Here is a 16,156-nt window from a genome sequence, read left to right on the forward strand (position 1 = left end):
GAACCCGGTTCCCCTGCATCGGCAGGCGGACGCGCAACCACTGCGCCACCAGGGAAGCCCCCTAGGTTCTTTTGATTCCAAGTTATTCTAGTCTTTGGGAGCTGCCTAGTCCATAACTGGAAAGACTAATAAAAACTTACGGGTTGGAGGCTTTGGACTTTCCTGGGGTTTGTTGCAAAATCCATTTATTCTCTTCAAATCAGAGTTTCTGGTAAGCCTTAAAGATGAGAAAGCATCTCTTTCACAGAACCTAAAATAACTTCCTAGAAAAGAGAGAAAAATGTTTCAGAGAAAGGAAATCTGATGTCTCAAAATGAGAAATACCTGCAAGATACAATTTCATTTATAAAGATTAACTCACTAAAAAATGAATATCCTACTCTATATGTAAGATACATGTACTATATTTAAGGTGCTATGCTTAGTGCTATCTTACAATATGCATGTTTTGCTGACTAGGAAATTACGAATTTACAACATAAACATTTTATCAGCTGTAAGTTTTATAAAAGCACTTCTCACGTATGTCTTATCATAACAATAATGATTCTGGTGGGAATATTATGGATTATGACCCTTGGCCATTGAGGTAAAGATCAGCAACCTCCCAGAAGTGCTAAAACAAGATGCCAAGTTGCCAATACTGTTCTGATAAACTCTGGGTAGGGGGCTGCAAAGGCCAGCAAGGGGCTCTTTAGAAAGCCTTGTTCCTTCCAAGACATAATTCTCCAATTAGAAATCAACTTTAGATACAGTCACAATTTATGTATAATTTAAAAACTATATATATATATTTATATACAAATGTATAAAACTATGTTATCATATATAGTATATGTATGCAGTTAATTTTTAAAGTCTAAATTCTAAGCACCTATAGAGAATAGTATTACAAATCACTATGCATTCACCACCCAGTTTCAGCAATTATCAATACATGGCCAATATTGTGTCGTCTGAATCCCACCCACTCCCTCCCACCAACTGGATTATTTTAAAGCAAATCCCCAACAACCTATTAGTTCATCGATAAACACTTCAGTATTTACCTCAAAGCAATAATAACTTTTCAAAATCATATCCATAATATCATTAACATAACTAAAAAATATTCCTTTGATATCAGCACATTATGATCAAATGACATTATGATTCAATTTCTCCAAGGGACTCACAATTTCTTTTACAGTGGATTTATTCTAAATAGGTGCACACACTGAATACAGTTGATGCATGCCGTATAGGTCTCTCCCTCCTTTTTTTCTTGTCATTTATTTGTTGAATAAACTAGATCATTAGTTCGAATTTCCCTCGCTTTAGGTTTTGCTGATTGCCTCTCCATGGTGTCATTTAACATATTCTTCTAATTCCCCTATATCTTGTAAACAGATTTTTGAGGTTTCATCAGATTCAGGTTAGAATTTTTAGCAAGAAAATGTCATAGGTGGTACTGTGTACACCCTACCATATGACATCCTAAGGTATACGTCGATTTTGTCTTTTTGTGATATTAAGATTGAGCAGTAGATACTATCAGTGTGACTCATCCTTATAAAGTTCTCCATCAACCTTTCATCTAATGTTTTAAGCAGACATTGGTGACTGTTTCATTAGGGGTTGCAAGATGGTAGTATTTTTTTCTACTTTACCTATTTGGTTATCCTAAGGTAAAAGTCATATAAGAAATGTAGAATAAATGCTTGATTCGTTCCCTTTATTTGCCAGTTTTCAAATTAATGAATTAGTTTCCTTGCAACCTCCACAGGTAACCTTTTGTTTAAAAGTAACATAAGGAACTCTTGCATTTAACACATGTGATGTGCTCCAGTCCATTCCAGTTATTTTTCTTTTTAATGCGCCAATGTTCCTATCTTTAGTCACTCGGGACCTTTCTAATTGGCTCCTGGGTCCTTTCAACATGCGCCCAGTAATCATTTATAGCTGCCTTACTTTCTAACATGTTCTGTACTCATTTTAAATGCTTCCTGCCCCAGATTTGGAATCAGACATTCCTCCAAAGTGCTCTGGTTCCTTTAAGTAGAAACTGTTCTTAGAGATGCCTGAGGGAGGTTCATTGTTACTGAGTGTCACTGTTTCCAGACCTTTTCAGTGAACAAACCTAAGCAACACATTCCTTCTTAAAAAGAATGCATACTTAAGAACTTAGAAATTTTCACCTTCAGCATTAGCATGAACATTTTTAATCAGTCAATAATTAATCAGAATTCAAAGCAGAGACAGCCATAAACAGTTCTGATGAGGGTAAAACGGGATAATTCTGAGTATGGGGGTGTCATGGTATACGAGAGAGCAGGACTGGTATAGGATTCAGTCAGAAGATCACAAAAGAACCCTAGGGTCCTAGGACATGGAAGAAAGGGAGCACTGCAGTAGAATGAAACAGAAAAGAAAGCTGGAAAGGCACCAATGATAAATCTGACCAGGGTCCTGGCCCTCCATGATGCTCTGGGTGACAAAGAAAAGCATGCCCAAGACTTGCCTTTAATGCGACAAGAGTGTGCCCTCACAGCTTTGTGCTTAAAACATCACAGGAGAATTCAAGCAGTTTTAAAAATCTATTTGTTAGTGGACAAACAGTGTGTACCTTTGAAATTCCAAACTGCTAATTGAGTGTCATTGTAGCTTCAGAGTTTGAAGCAATAAGGAGAGGCAAGAGAGGGATGAAGAGTAAAATGTGATTATAGCACTGGACCTCCCATAGTTGGTGAGAAACATAATTTCCTTGCTTTTTTTTTCTCTTGCTGTTAAGAAAACTTTTAAACATAGCAATCTAAAAGATATCACTGTGGACTTCTCATAGGCATATGTTTATATATGTCTAAAGATGTTTAAAATTGATTGATATTTTATCAATCAATACATTGATACATAATTTCACATCAAAAATTGATACATAATTCCACATCAAAATTTCATCCTTTTAAAGTGTAAAATTCAGAATCATCTTCTGTTTCAATCTGCTGCTGGACAGGAACCAATCAGACAGAAAGAGGTGAAAGATGGAGAAGGGAGTCCAGGGCTCACCTCCACTCCAGCTCTCTTTATACTTTTCTTGCAAAAATAATAATAGAAATAAGGAGGCGGTAGGGTTTCCAAAAACAAAAATTGTAAGCTTCAACCATCTGGGGAAGGCAAAAAGCTCATCCACCACAACTCTCAGTTTGAAAGTAAAGGAGGATTGGAGACATGGCAGCAGAATAGAAGGAGTTGAGCTTATCTCCTCTCACGAAAACATTAAAATCGCAAATAACTGCTGAACAACCATCGACAAAAAAGACTGGAAACTACCAAAAAAGATATTCTACATCCAAAGACAAAGAAGAAGCTCCACAAGATGGTAGGAGGAATGCATTTGCGATACAATCATATCCCATACCCACCGGGTGGGTTACCCACAAACTGGAAAATAATTATAATGCAGAGGTTCTCCCACAGGAGAGTTCTGAGCCCCAGGCCAGGCTCCCCAGTCTGGGGGGTCTGGCATCAGGAGGAGGAGCCCCTAGAGCATTTGGCTTTGAAGGCCAGCAGGGCTTGATCTCAGGAACTCCACAGGACTGGGGGAAACAGAAATGCCACTCTTAGAGGATGCACACAGGTCTCGTGCACACCAGGACCCAGGAAAAGGCAGTAACTTTATAGGAGCCTGGTCCAGACCTACCTGCTGGTCTTGGAGGGTCTCCTGTGGAGGTTGGGGGCAGCTGTGGCTTACTGTGGGGATACGGACACTGGTGGCAGCGATACCAGGGAGTACTCATTGGTGTGAGCTCTCCTGGAGGCCACCATTTAGACAACAAGACCTGGCCCAACCCAACAGTCTGCAGGTGCAAGTGCTGGGATGCCTCGGGCCAAAGAACTAACAGGGTGGGAGCACAGCCCCACCCATTGGTACACAGGTTGCCTAAAATCTTCCTGAGCCCATGGCCACCTTTAAACACACCTCTTGACACAGGCCTACCCAACAAGGGACAAGACTCAGCTCCACCCACCAGTAAGCAGGCATCAGTCCCTCCCACCAGGAAGCCTGCACAAGCCTCTTAGACCAGCCTCACCCACCAGGGGCAGACACCAGAAGCAAGAGGAAGTACAACCCTGCAGCCTTCAGAACGGAAATGCAATCACAGAAAGTTAGATAAAATGAGACAACAAAGGAATATATTCCAGATGAAGGAACAAGATAAAACCCCAGAAAAACAACGAAATGAAGTGGAGATAGGGAACCTTCCAGAAAAAGAATTCAGGGTAAGGATATCAAAGATGATCCAAGATCTCAGAAAAAGAACAGAGGCACAGACTGAGAAGATACAAGAGATGTTTAACAAAGAGCTAGAAGATACAAAGAACAAACAGAGATGAACAATACAATAACTGAAATGAAAAATACACTAAAAGAAATCAATAGCAGAATAAATGAGGCAGAAGAACGGATAAGTGAGCTGGAAGACAGAAAGGTGGAAATCACTGCTGCCGAACAGAATAAAGAAAAAAACAATGAAAAGAAATGAGGACAGTTTAAGAGACCTCTGGGACAACATTTAATGTACCAACATTTGCATTATAGGAGTCCAAGAAGAAGAGAGAGAGAAAGAGCCTGAGAAAATATTTGAAGAGATAATAGCTGAAAAATTCCCTAACATGGGAAAGGGAGCAGTCATCGAAGTCCAGTAAATGCAGAGAATCCCATACAGGATTAAACCCAAGGAGGAACATGCTGAGAAACATAGTAAGCAAACTGACAAAAATTAAAGACAAAGAGAAAATATTAAAAGCAATGAGGGAAAGGCAACAAATAATATACAAGGGAACTCCTGTAAGGTTATCAACTGATTTTTCAGCAGAAACTCTGCAGGCCAGAAGAGAGTGATGATATATTTAAAGTGATGAAAGGGGAAAAACCTACAACCAAGAATAATCTACCTATCAAGGCTCTCATTCAGATTTGATGGAGAAATCAAAAGTTTTACAGACAAGCAAAATCTAAGAGAATTCAGCACCACCAGACCAGCTTTATGACAAATGCTAAAGGAACTTCTCGGCAGAAAAGTCCACATCTAGAAGCAAGAAAATTACCAATGGGAAAGCTCACCAGTAGTGGAAAACATACAGTAAAGGTAGGAAATCATCCACACACAAATATGATATCAAAACCAGCAATCGATAGAAGAGGAGAGTACAAAAAATGCAGAATATTGGAAATACATTTGAAATTCAGAGACCAGCAACTTAAAACAATCATATATATATATGGGTGTGTGTGTATGTATATATATTATATATATGTGTATATATATAGAGGGGGGGGCAGAGAGGGAGAGAGGGAGAGAAAGAGAGACTGCTACATCAAAACCTCATGGTAACTGCAAACTGAAAATCTACAATAGATACACACACAAAAAAGAAAAGGAATCCAAACACAACACTAACGTTAGTCATCAAATCATTAGAGAACAGAACAAAAGAGAAAGGGAAGAGAAAACACCTACAAAAACAAACCCAAAACAATTAACAAAATGGCAATAAGAACATATATACTGACAATTATCTTAAATGTAAACAAGTTAAATAATCCAAACAAAAGACATAGACTGGCTGCATGGATACAAAAACAAGACCTGTATATATGCTGTCTACAAGAGACCCACTTCAGATCTAGGGACACATACAGACTGAAAGTGAGGGGATGGAAAAAGGTATTCCATGCAAATGGAAATGAAAAGAAAGCTGGAGTAGCAATATTCTTATCAGACAAAATAGACTTTAAAATAAAGACTGTTATAAAAAACAAAGAAAGATACTATATAATAATCAAGGGATTATTACACTCTAATAATAATTACACTATATAATAATCAATCCAAGAAGAAGATATAACAATTGTAAATATATATGCACACAACATAGAAGTACCTCAGTATACAAGGTGAATATTAACAGATATAACAGTAACACAATAACAGTAAGAGACTTTAACACCCCACTTACATCACTGGACAGATCATCCAGACAGAAAATCAATAAGGAAACACAGATCTTAAATGACACATTAGACCAAATGGAATTACTTGTTACATATAGAGCATTCCATCTGAAACCAGCAGAATACACACTCTTCTCAAGTGGACATGAAAAATTCTCCAGGATAGATCACATGCTGGGCCACAATGCAAGCCTCAGTAAATTTAAGAAAATTGGAATCATATCAAGCATCTTTTCTGACCACAACACTATGAGACTAGAAATCAACTACAAGAAAAAAACTGCAAAAAACACAAACACATGAAGGCTAAACAATATGCTACTAAACAACCAATGGATCACTGAAGAAATCAAAGAGCAAATCAAAAAATACCTAGAGACAAATGAAAATGAAAACACAACAATTCAAAACCTATGGGATTCAGCAAAAGCAGTTCTAAGAGGGAAGTTTATAGCAATATAAGCTTTCCTCAGGAAAAAAGAAAAATCTCAAATAAACAGCCTAATCTTACACCTAAAGCAACTACAGAAAGAAGACCAAACAAAGCTCAAAGTTAGTAGATAGAAAGAAATCATAAAGATCAGAGCAGAAACAAATGAAATACAACCAAAAAAACAATAGCAAAGATCAATGAAACTAAAAGCTGATTCTTTGAAAAGATAAAAAAAATTGATAAACCTTTAGCCAGACTCATCAAGAAAAAAAAAGGAGAGGGCTCAAATTAATAAAATTAGATATGAAAAAGGAGAAGTTACAACTGAATCCACAGAAATACAAAGTATCATAAGAGACTACTACAAGCAACTATATGCCAATAAAATGGACAACCTAGAAGAAATGGACAAATTCTTAGAAAGGTACAGTCTCCTAAGACTAAACCAGGAAGAAATAGAAAATATGAACAGATCAATCACAAGTACTGAAATTGAAACTGCGATTTAAAAATTCCAACAACAACAACAACAAAAATTCCAACAAACGAAAAGTCCAGGGCCAGATGGCTTCACAGGCGAATTCTATCAAACATTTAGAGAACAGTTAACACCTATTCTTCTGAAACTATTCCCAAAAATTGCAGAGGAAGAAACACTCCCAAACTCATTCTATAAGGCCACCATCACCCTGATACCAAAAACAGACAAAGATATCACACAAAAAAATTACAGGCCAATATCCCTGATGAACATACATGCAAAAATCCTCAACAAAATACTACCAAACCGAATTCAACAATACATTAAAAGGATCATATGCCATGTTCAAATGGGATTTATCCCAGGGATGCAAGCATTTTTCAATATCCACAAATCAATCAGTGTGATATACCACATTAACAAACTGAAGAATAAAAACCATATGATCATCTCTATAGATGCAGAAAAAGCTTTCGACAAAATTCAACACCAGTTTACGATAAAAACTCTCCAGAAAGTGGGCATAGAGGGAACCTACCTCAACATAATAAAGGCCATATACAACAAAGCCACAGCAAACATCATACCCAACAGTGAAAAGCTGCAAGCATTCCCTCTAAGATCAGGAACAAGGCAAGGATGTCCACTCTAGCCACTTTTATTCAAGATAGTTTTGGAAGTCCTAGCCACAGCAATCAGAGAAGAAAAAGAAATAAAAGGAATCCAAATTGGAAGGAAGAAATAAAATTGTCACTGTTTGCAGATGATAAGATGCTATACATAGACAATCCTAAAGATGCTACCAGAAAACTACTAGAGCTCATCAATGAATTTGGTAAAGTTGCAGGATACAAAATTAATACTCATATATCTGTTGCATTTCTACAGACTAACAATGAATGAGAAATTAAGGAAACAATCTCATTTACCACTGCATCAAAAAGAATAAACTACCTAGGAATAAACCTACCTAAGGAGGCAAAAGACCTAAACTCCAAAAATTATAAGGCACCCATGACAAAAATCAAAGATGACACAAACAGATGGAAAGATAAACGATGTTCTTGGATTGGAAGAATCAACGTTCTCAAAATGTCTATAGTACCCAAGGCAATCTAAAGATTCAGTGCAATCCGTTTCAAATTACCAATGTCATTTTTCACAGAACTAGAACAAAAAATTTTTAAATTTGTATGGAAACACAAAAGACCCCAAATAGCCAAAGCAATCTTAAGAAAGAAAAATGGAGCTGGAGGAATCAGGTTCCCTGACTTCAGACTGTACTACAAAGTTACAGTAATTAAAACAATATGGTACTGGCATAAAAACAGAAATATAGATCAAGGAACAGGACAGAAAGCCCAGAAATAAACCCATGCACCTATGGTCAATTAATCTATGACACAGGAGGCAAGAATATACAATGGAGAAAAGACAGTCTCTTCAATAAGTGGTGCTGGGACAGCTACATGTAAAAGAATGAAATGAGAACATTCCCTAACTGGAAAAACTGGACAGCTACATGTAAAAGAATGAAATGAGAACATTCCCTAACACCATACACAAAAATAAACTCAAAATAGATTAAAGACCTAAATGTAAAACTGGATACTATAGAACTCTTAGAGGAAAACATAGGCAGAACACTCTTTGACATAAATCGCGGCAATATCTTTTTGGATTCACCTCCTAGAGTAATGAAGATAAAAACAATAATAAACAAATGGGACCTAATTAAACTTACAAGCTTTCCACAGCAAATGAAACCATAAACAAAATGAAAAGACAACCCACAGAATGGGAGAAAATATCTGCAAACAATGCAACCGACAAGGGATTAATCTCCAAAATATACAAATAGCTCATGCAGCTCAATACAGTAAGTTCCCTACATAAGAACGAGTTCCATTCCAAGAGTGCATTCATAAGTCCAATTTGTTTGTAAGTCCAACAAAGTTAGCCTAGATATCCAACTATCACAATTGGCTATAGAGTACTGTACTGTAAAAGGTTTATAATACTTTTCATACAAATAATACATAAAAAACAAACACAAAAAATAAAGAAATCATTTTTAATCTCATAGTACAGTACCTTGAAAAGCAGAGTAGTACAGTACAACAGCTGGCATACACGGGCTGGCATCAAGTGAAAAGGCAAGAAGACTTACTGACTAGAGGAGAGAGAGGAGGTGCGAGATGGTAGAGCTGAAGGGTCATCAGCAATAGGAGACAGGGCAAGCTGCCATTTCACTCATGCCTGACATTGATGGCATAGGTTCTGGTTCCTTGCTGGATTCAATTCTATCCACCCTCTTGAAAAAATGATCCAGTGATGTCTGGGTAGTAGCTCTTCTTTTCTTGTCATAGATGGCACAGTAGCACTGGACTGCATTCTGAACAGCTGCTGCAACCTTTCTGTACCATTCTACATTCGGGTCCTGTGCCTCCTCAAATAAAGAAAATCCCCTTGTCATTTCCTGCATCATGAATCTCTTCGGTTCTTCAGTTACTTCTTCCTCTTGTCTCTCTTCGTACTTTTTCTCGGCCTCCAATTCCATCAGGTCTTCATTAGTAAGCTCCTCGTGTTGCATAGCAAGGAGTTCAATGAAGTCATTCTCTTGCAGATCTAGCTTGAAATAAAGATACTGTACTACTGTATTCTATACAGTACAGTACACAAAAGCACAACCACTTGTACAGGATGCACACACGTAACAATGAACGCCAGAAACATGAACTAACTTACGTGACTGTACATGCGAACGCACGTTTGTATCTTTGAAAGCTCGCAACTTGAAGTTTCGTATGTAGGGGACTTACTGTACCAGAAAAACAAACAACCCAATCAAAAACTGGGCAGAAGATCTAAATAGACATTTCTCCAAGAAGACATACAGATGGCCAAAAAGCACATAAAAAGATGCTCAACATCACTAATTAATAGAGAAATGAAAATCCACAAATCCAAACTCCAATGAGGTATCACCTCACACCAGTCAGAACGGCCATCATCAAAAAGTCTACAAACAATAAATGCTGGAGAGGGTGTGGAGAAAAGGGAAGCCTCCTACACTGTTGGTGGGAATGTAAATTGGTACAGCTACTATGGAGAAAGGTATGGAGGTTCCTTTAAAAAGTACAAATAGAGCTACCGTGTGATCCACATATCCCACTTCTGGGCATATACAGAGAAAAACCACAATTTGGAAAGATACTTGCATCCCAATGTTCAATGCAGCACTATTTACAATAGCCAACACATGGAAGCAACCTAAATGTCCAATGACAGATGAATGGATAAAGAAGTGGTATATATACACAATGGAATACTAGCCATAAAAAAAATGAAATAATGCTGTTTGCTACAACATGGCTAGACCTAGAGATTATCATACTATGTGAAGTAAGTCAGACAGAGAAAGACAAATATCATATGATATCACTTAGATGTGGAATGTAAAGAAATGATACAAACGAACTTATTTACGAAACAAGAATAGCATCACAGACTTAGAAAACAAACTTATGGTTACGAAAGGGGAAAGGTGGAAGGGAGGGATAAATTAGGAGTTTGGGATTAACATATACACACTACTATATATAAAATAGATAATCAACAAGGACCTACTGTATAGCACAAGGAACTCTTCTCAATATTCTGTAATAACCTAAATGGGAAAAGAATCTGATAAAGAACAGATGTATGTATATGTAAAACTGAAGCATTTTGCTGTATACCTGAAACTAACACAACATTGTAAATCAACTATACTCCAATATAAAATAAAAAAATTTAAAATATATATAATAAAAAATAAAGTGTACAATTCAGTAGTTTTTTTCTATATACACAAAGTTATGTACTGATCACTACTACAGTATTTAATTCCACAAGATTTTCATCATTCCAGAAAGAAACTCTGAATCCATTAGCAGTCACTCCCTATTTCTTCCTCCCTCCAGCGCTAGAAAAGCACTAATCTGTTTTGTCTCTATTGATTTGCATATTCTGGACATTTTATATAAATGAAATCACACAATATGTGGCCTTTTTAACTGGCTTCTTTCACTTAGCATGTTTTCAAAGTTTGTCCATGTTGTAGCATTTATCAGTATTTGATTTTTTGAAAATATTTATTTATTTATTTATTTATTTGGCTGTGTCTGGTCTTAGTTTGTCGCACGTGGGATCTTCACTGCAGCATGCAGGATCTTTCATTGTGGCGTATGTGCTTCTCTCTGGTTGTGGCGCACGTGCTTCTCTCTAGTTGTGGCACACAGGCTCTAGAGCACACAGGCTCAGTAGTTGTGGGGCATGGGCTTAGTTGCCCCACGGAATATGGGATCTTAGTTCCCCGACCAGGGATTGAACCTGCGTTCTCTGCATTGGAAGGAGGATTCTTAACCACTGGACCACCAGGGAAGTCCTCAGTACTTGATTTTCTTAACTGACAAATTTTATCCCATTTCATGGATATCCAAAATTTTGTCTATACATTAGTCACTTGATGGACATTTAAGTGGTTCTCACTTTTTGGCTATTATGAATAATGCTGATATGGACATTTGTGTACAAGTTTTTGAGTGAACGTCTATTTTCATTTCTTTGGGGCATATAGTAAGAGGTGAAAGTACTGGGTCATATGGCAACTCCACAGAATTACTTGTTTGAGAAACTTCAAGACTCTTTTCCAAGTGTTTACATTTTACATTTCCATCAGCAATGTATGAGGGGTCCAATCTCTCTACATCCTGCCTTGTTTTTTTTGTTGCTGTTAATTAAAAAGCCATCCTAGTGGGTGTGACATGGTAGCTCACTGTGGTCGTAGAGAAGCGAAATTTGCCACCCCAAAATGTCTTCTTTGGCATGTGGATTATTTTAGCTGAAAACAATCAAGGTCCAGAAGACTCAGGAAGAAACTTTAACCTTCCCCTAATTTCCTAAAAAAAATTTAGATAGAGGGTCTATTCCAGGAAGAGAGGTATCATCAGAGATATCTATAAAGAATATGGGCTAAGTGTGGTGGTGGAAAAAGCCTGGACATCAGAGTCCACCCTGTTTCCCAATGTCTCTGCATGGCCCAGCAAACATTTATTTACCAAACATTTGCTATTCCATCTTTATGCCAATTGCCTTCCTCCCCTTTGAAGTCTCAAATCCCTACTTCCAACATCCTCTTTGTTTTTACCTGAAGATGGTATTTAAGGTGAGGGTTTCAGCCATTTCAGCAAATTACTCAGTTTTCCGGGGTCTCTCTCATGTATACATGTTAGTTAATGTCAACTGATTATGTCTCATGTCAACTTAATTCTTAGACCAGCCACAAGAACTGAGAAGGGTAGAGGAAAATTTCTTCCTTCCCAACATAGTCTTGATTTGCATTTCCCTACTGGGTAAAGAGGATGAGGATATTTTCACATGTTTATTGGCTCTTTGTATATCTTCTCTGGAGAAATGTTCTTTCAGCTTCTTTGTTCATTTCTTAACTTGGTTGTCTTTTTGTTATTGGGTTATAAGCATTCTTATATATTCTAGATACAAGTTCCTTGTCTGATATACGATTTGTAAATATTTTCTCCATTTCGCAGGTTGTCTTTTCATGATGTTGATGACATCCTTTATTTTTTTAAATATTTATTTATTTATTTTTGACTGTGCTGGTTCTTGTTGCAGCATGTGGGTTTCTTAGTTGTGGCATGCATGTGGGATCTAGTTCCCCGATCAGGCATGGAACCTGGGCCCCCTGCATTGGGAGCGTGGATTCTTACCCACTGGACCACCAGGGAAGTCCTGATGATGTCCTTTATTTATTTATTATTTTTATAAATTTATTTATTTATTTTTGGCTGTGTTGGGTCTTCGTTGCTCCGTGGCTTTCCTAGTTGTGACGAGCAGGGGTTACTGTTCGTTGAGATGCGCAGGCTTCTCGTTGTGGTGGCTTCTCTTGTTGCAGAGCACGGGCTCTAGGCGCGCAGGCTTCAGTAGTTGCGGCATGCAGGCTCAGCAGTTGTGGTGCATGGGCTTAGTTGCTCCGCGGCATGTGGGATCTCCCTGGACCAGGGCTTGAACCCGTGTCCCCTGCATTGGCAGGTGGATTCTTAACCACTGTGCCACTAGGGAAGTCCCTGATGATGTCCTTTAAATATATAAATTTTTAATTTTGATAAAGTCCAGCTTATCCATTTTTTCTTCTGTTGCTTGAGCTTTTGGTGTCATATACAAGGTTACAAAGGTTTACTCCTATGTCATCTTCTAAGAATGTTACAGTTTTAGCTTTAACGTTTAGGTCTGTCATCCATTTTCAATTAATATTGGTATAATATGTGTGGAAGGAATCCAACTTCATTTTTTTGCATATGGATATCCAATTCTCCCAGCACCATTTGTTGAAAAGACTATTTTTTCCCCTGTTGAATTGTTTTCACACAATATAGAAAATTGTTTGTCCATAAATATGAGGGTTTATTTCCAGACTCTCAATTCTATTTCCAATGCTCTGTATTCCCCAATATTCTTTGTTGTGTTTTGCCACAGAAGTCTATGTTCTATGTTAGCTTAGTAGTCCACTAATAACTGGACAGAGACTTCCTTAAATGCCTTGCACCAATAAGTTTGCCAGCCTTTGCTGGAGGGCTATGGGTGCATTTGGGGGCATGCTCTGGGGTGGGTGAGAAAGAAGCTGTTCACATTGTATTAGCTCTGAGTCAGGTTAATAAAAAAAAAAAGGCAAGCCCTGTGAGTGAGCATTTCCATGGAACTGCCACACAGGCCAAATAGTAACAGTCCTCTGGGGCTAGGGGTTTGGGGGAGCTCCAAATCCATTCTGCCTTCTTCAGTGTCTGCCAGGATTTTAGAGCTACTGCAATTTTGAGGTATTAGTTTTCAAGGCTACTGTGAAGCCAAGAGGAGACAGGAATCAGTTAAAACTCCATTAGCCTTGCGGCTCTTACCATGAGTAAGTCATTTTCTTCGACAAATGCTACACAGACTGTCACAAGCCTCTGGTTATTTCCTAGAGTTCTGAAAAAGTTGATTTTAAGACTTTATGTTAATGTTTTCATCGCTTTTTATAGGAGTGAATTTTCAGAGGTCCTAACTCTGACATACCTTAAGTTAGAACCTCTACTTGTATCAAGATTTGTGATTGTCTGCAGTCTGATTTCTTTCATAAAAGGCCTCATTTATTTCAGTTTTCTAGGCAGGTAGTCCCAGAAAGCTTTGCCTGGGTCTGAGTAACCACACCACCAGTGCCACCTAGTGACAGTAAGTATACACTGTAAGAAAAGTAGATAAATTATAACTGATCTCGGCTTGTTTTAAATGTATAATAGGTAATGTAGTATTTACTTCACCAGGGCTGATTTGAGGGTTGAATGGAAAACAAGTGTGAGAGCATTTGGCAAGATGCTTGAAACACAGCAGGCACTCTAAGCGTTAAGTTTGTTTCTTGAAACACTACTTAAAACACTAATCCTCAAAACATTTCCAGAGCACTTCAATTTTACCCCTAAGGTGGTCAGAATTTCTGATCAAGGTCATTTTATACAGTTATCAGGGCATGAAGAAATTCTCTGAACCTCTTCAAAAGTTTTCCATAGCTCTAAGGATTAAAACAATTATTCAGTGCTGTGACTCTCAAACTTCAGTATGCATCAGAACCACGTGAATGGCTTGTTAAAATGCAAATCACTAGGCTCACCTACCTCCAGTTTTGGAATCAACAATTCTGGGTTGAAGGTTGGGAATTTGCATTTCTAACAAGATCTTAGGTGAAGCTGCTACTGCTGGTTTGAAACTACACTTTGAGAACCTCTAACCACTTTTAAGTGTACAGGGCTGTGGCATTAAGTACATTCACATTGTTGTACCACCATCCATCTCGACTTTTTCATCTTCCTCAGAGAACCACTGGTTTAATGTGACCTATAAATCCCCATCTCACACCATCCTGTCCCATTGCCTTCTGGCAGGTGCTGAGACAGAAAGCAACAAAGTTAACTGGCAGTGAGCTCTATTGTCTAAAGAGGAAACAGAAAAAGAATCAATAATTATCTCCTTAGGTACTGTCCTTCCCCATTCCCTCTTAATTAGAACAGAGGCAGTTTAGGAGAATAAAAGACAAGTTGCCTCTCAGCTCAGTTCGGGTAATAATGATAAAGCAAAAATGTTGCCATGTATACCTACTTACTGTCAGTCACACAAATGCACGTTTGGAGATATTTATTCATTCAACAAATAAGACTTGTTAGGTATTGTTCCAGGCAGTATAAAAAACAGATAAAAATCTATGCCAGCTGAACTTACATTCTACTAGAGGAAGGGGGAAAAAAAATATATATATATATATATACATATATATATGTATATATATAGTTAGATAGTAAATTCCAGAGAGAAAAAATAAACAATGGGGAGTCAAAGTGTTTCTGTGCTTGGAATGTGGTGTGTGTGTGAAATTTTAGAGAGGGAAGTAGAAGTTCTGTTTGAGAATGCTACTTTTAAAGGAAGTGAGGGGGCTAGTATGCAGGTATCTGGTGGAAGGGTATTTCAATCAGAAACAACAGTAAGCGCAAAGGCCCTAAGGGACACAGAGAGGAGGCCAGCATGGCTAGAACAGAGGAATAATGAAAAGAGAAGTAGTACTTGAGGTCACAGACATAACTGGGGGTGGAGGTGAACAATAGGGACTTTAAGGCATGAGAGGTTTACCTAGATCAGAAAATATCTCCCAACTTTTTCTTACTACAACTTCATACTGGAGGCCAGGAATCTGTACCTCCTTAACGTATAAATGGTTATTAAAACATACACAAACATGATATTATATACATTAGAAATAACAGACATCAGAAATACAGCTACACGTGGACTTCTCCTATAGAACACCCACCGAATGCTGGCAGAAGACCTCAGACCTCACAAAAGGCAAGAAACTCCCCACGTACCTGGGTAGGGCAAAAGAAAAAAGAATAAACAGAGACAAAGAATAGGGACGGGACCTGCACCAGTGGGAGGGAGCCGTGAAGGAGGAAAGGTTCCCACACACTAGAAGCCCCTTCACGGGCAGAGACTGCAGGTGGCGGAGGGGGAAGCTTCAGAGCCACGGAGGAGAGCGCAGCAACAGGGTGTGGAGGGCAAAGCGGAGAGATTCCCGCACAGAGGATCGGTGCCGACCAGCACTCACCAGCCCGAGAGGCTTGTCTGCTCACCCGCCGGGGCGGGCGGGGGCTGGGAGCTGAGCCTC

At 38.3% G+C, this 16,156-nt stretch overlaps 1 protein-coding gene across 1 annotated transcript in view; it reads right to left on the minus strand.

The window, feature by feature from the left end:
* Positions 1 to 16,156, minus strand: part of FAM162A (family with sequence similarity 162 member A) — a 43,740-nt gene that overhangs the window by 9,279 nt on the left and 18,305 nt on the right. The window contains exon 4 of the mRNA XM_055084961.1: positions 141 to 263. Coding sequence (XP_054940936.1) covers positions 141 to 263 — 123 coding nt within the window. The remainder of the gene's footprint in view (positions 1 to 140; positions 264 to 16,156) is intronic.

Source organism: Physeter macrocephalus, chromosome 1 (genome assembly GCF_002837175.3).
Source record: "Physeter macrocephalus isolate SW-GA chromosome 1, ASM283717v5, whole genome shotgun sequence".
In the NCBI taxonomy this organism is placed as follows: Eukaryota; Metazoa; Chordata; class Mammalia; order Artiodactyla; family Physeteridae; genus Physeter; species Physeter macrocephalus.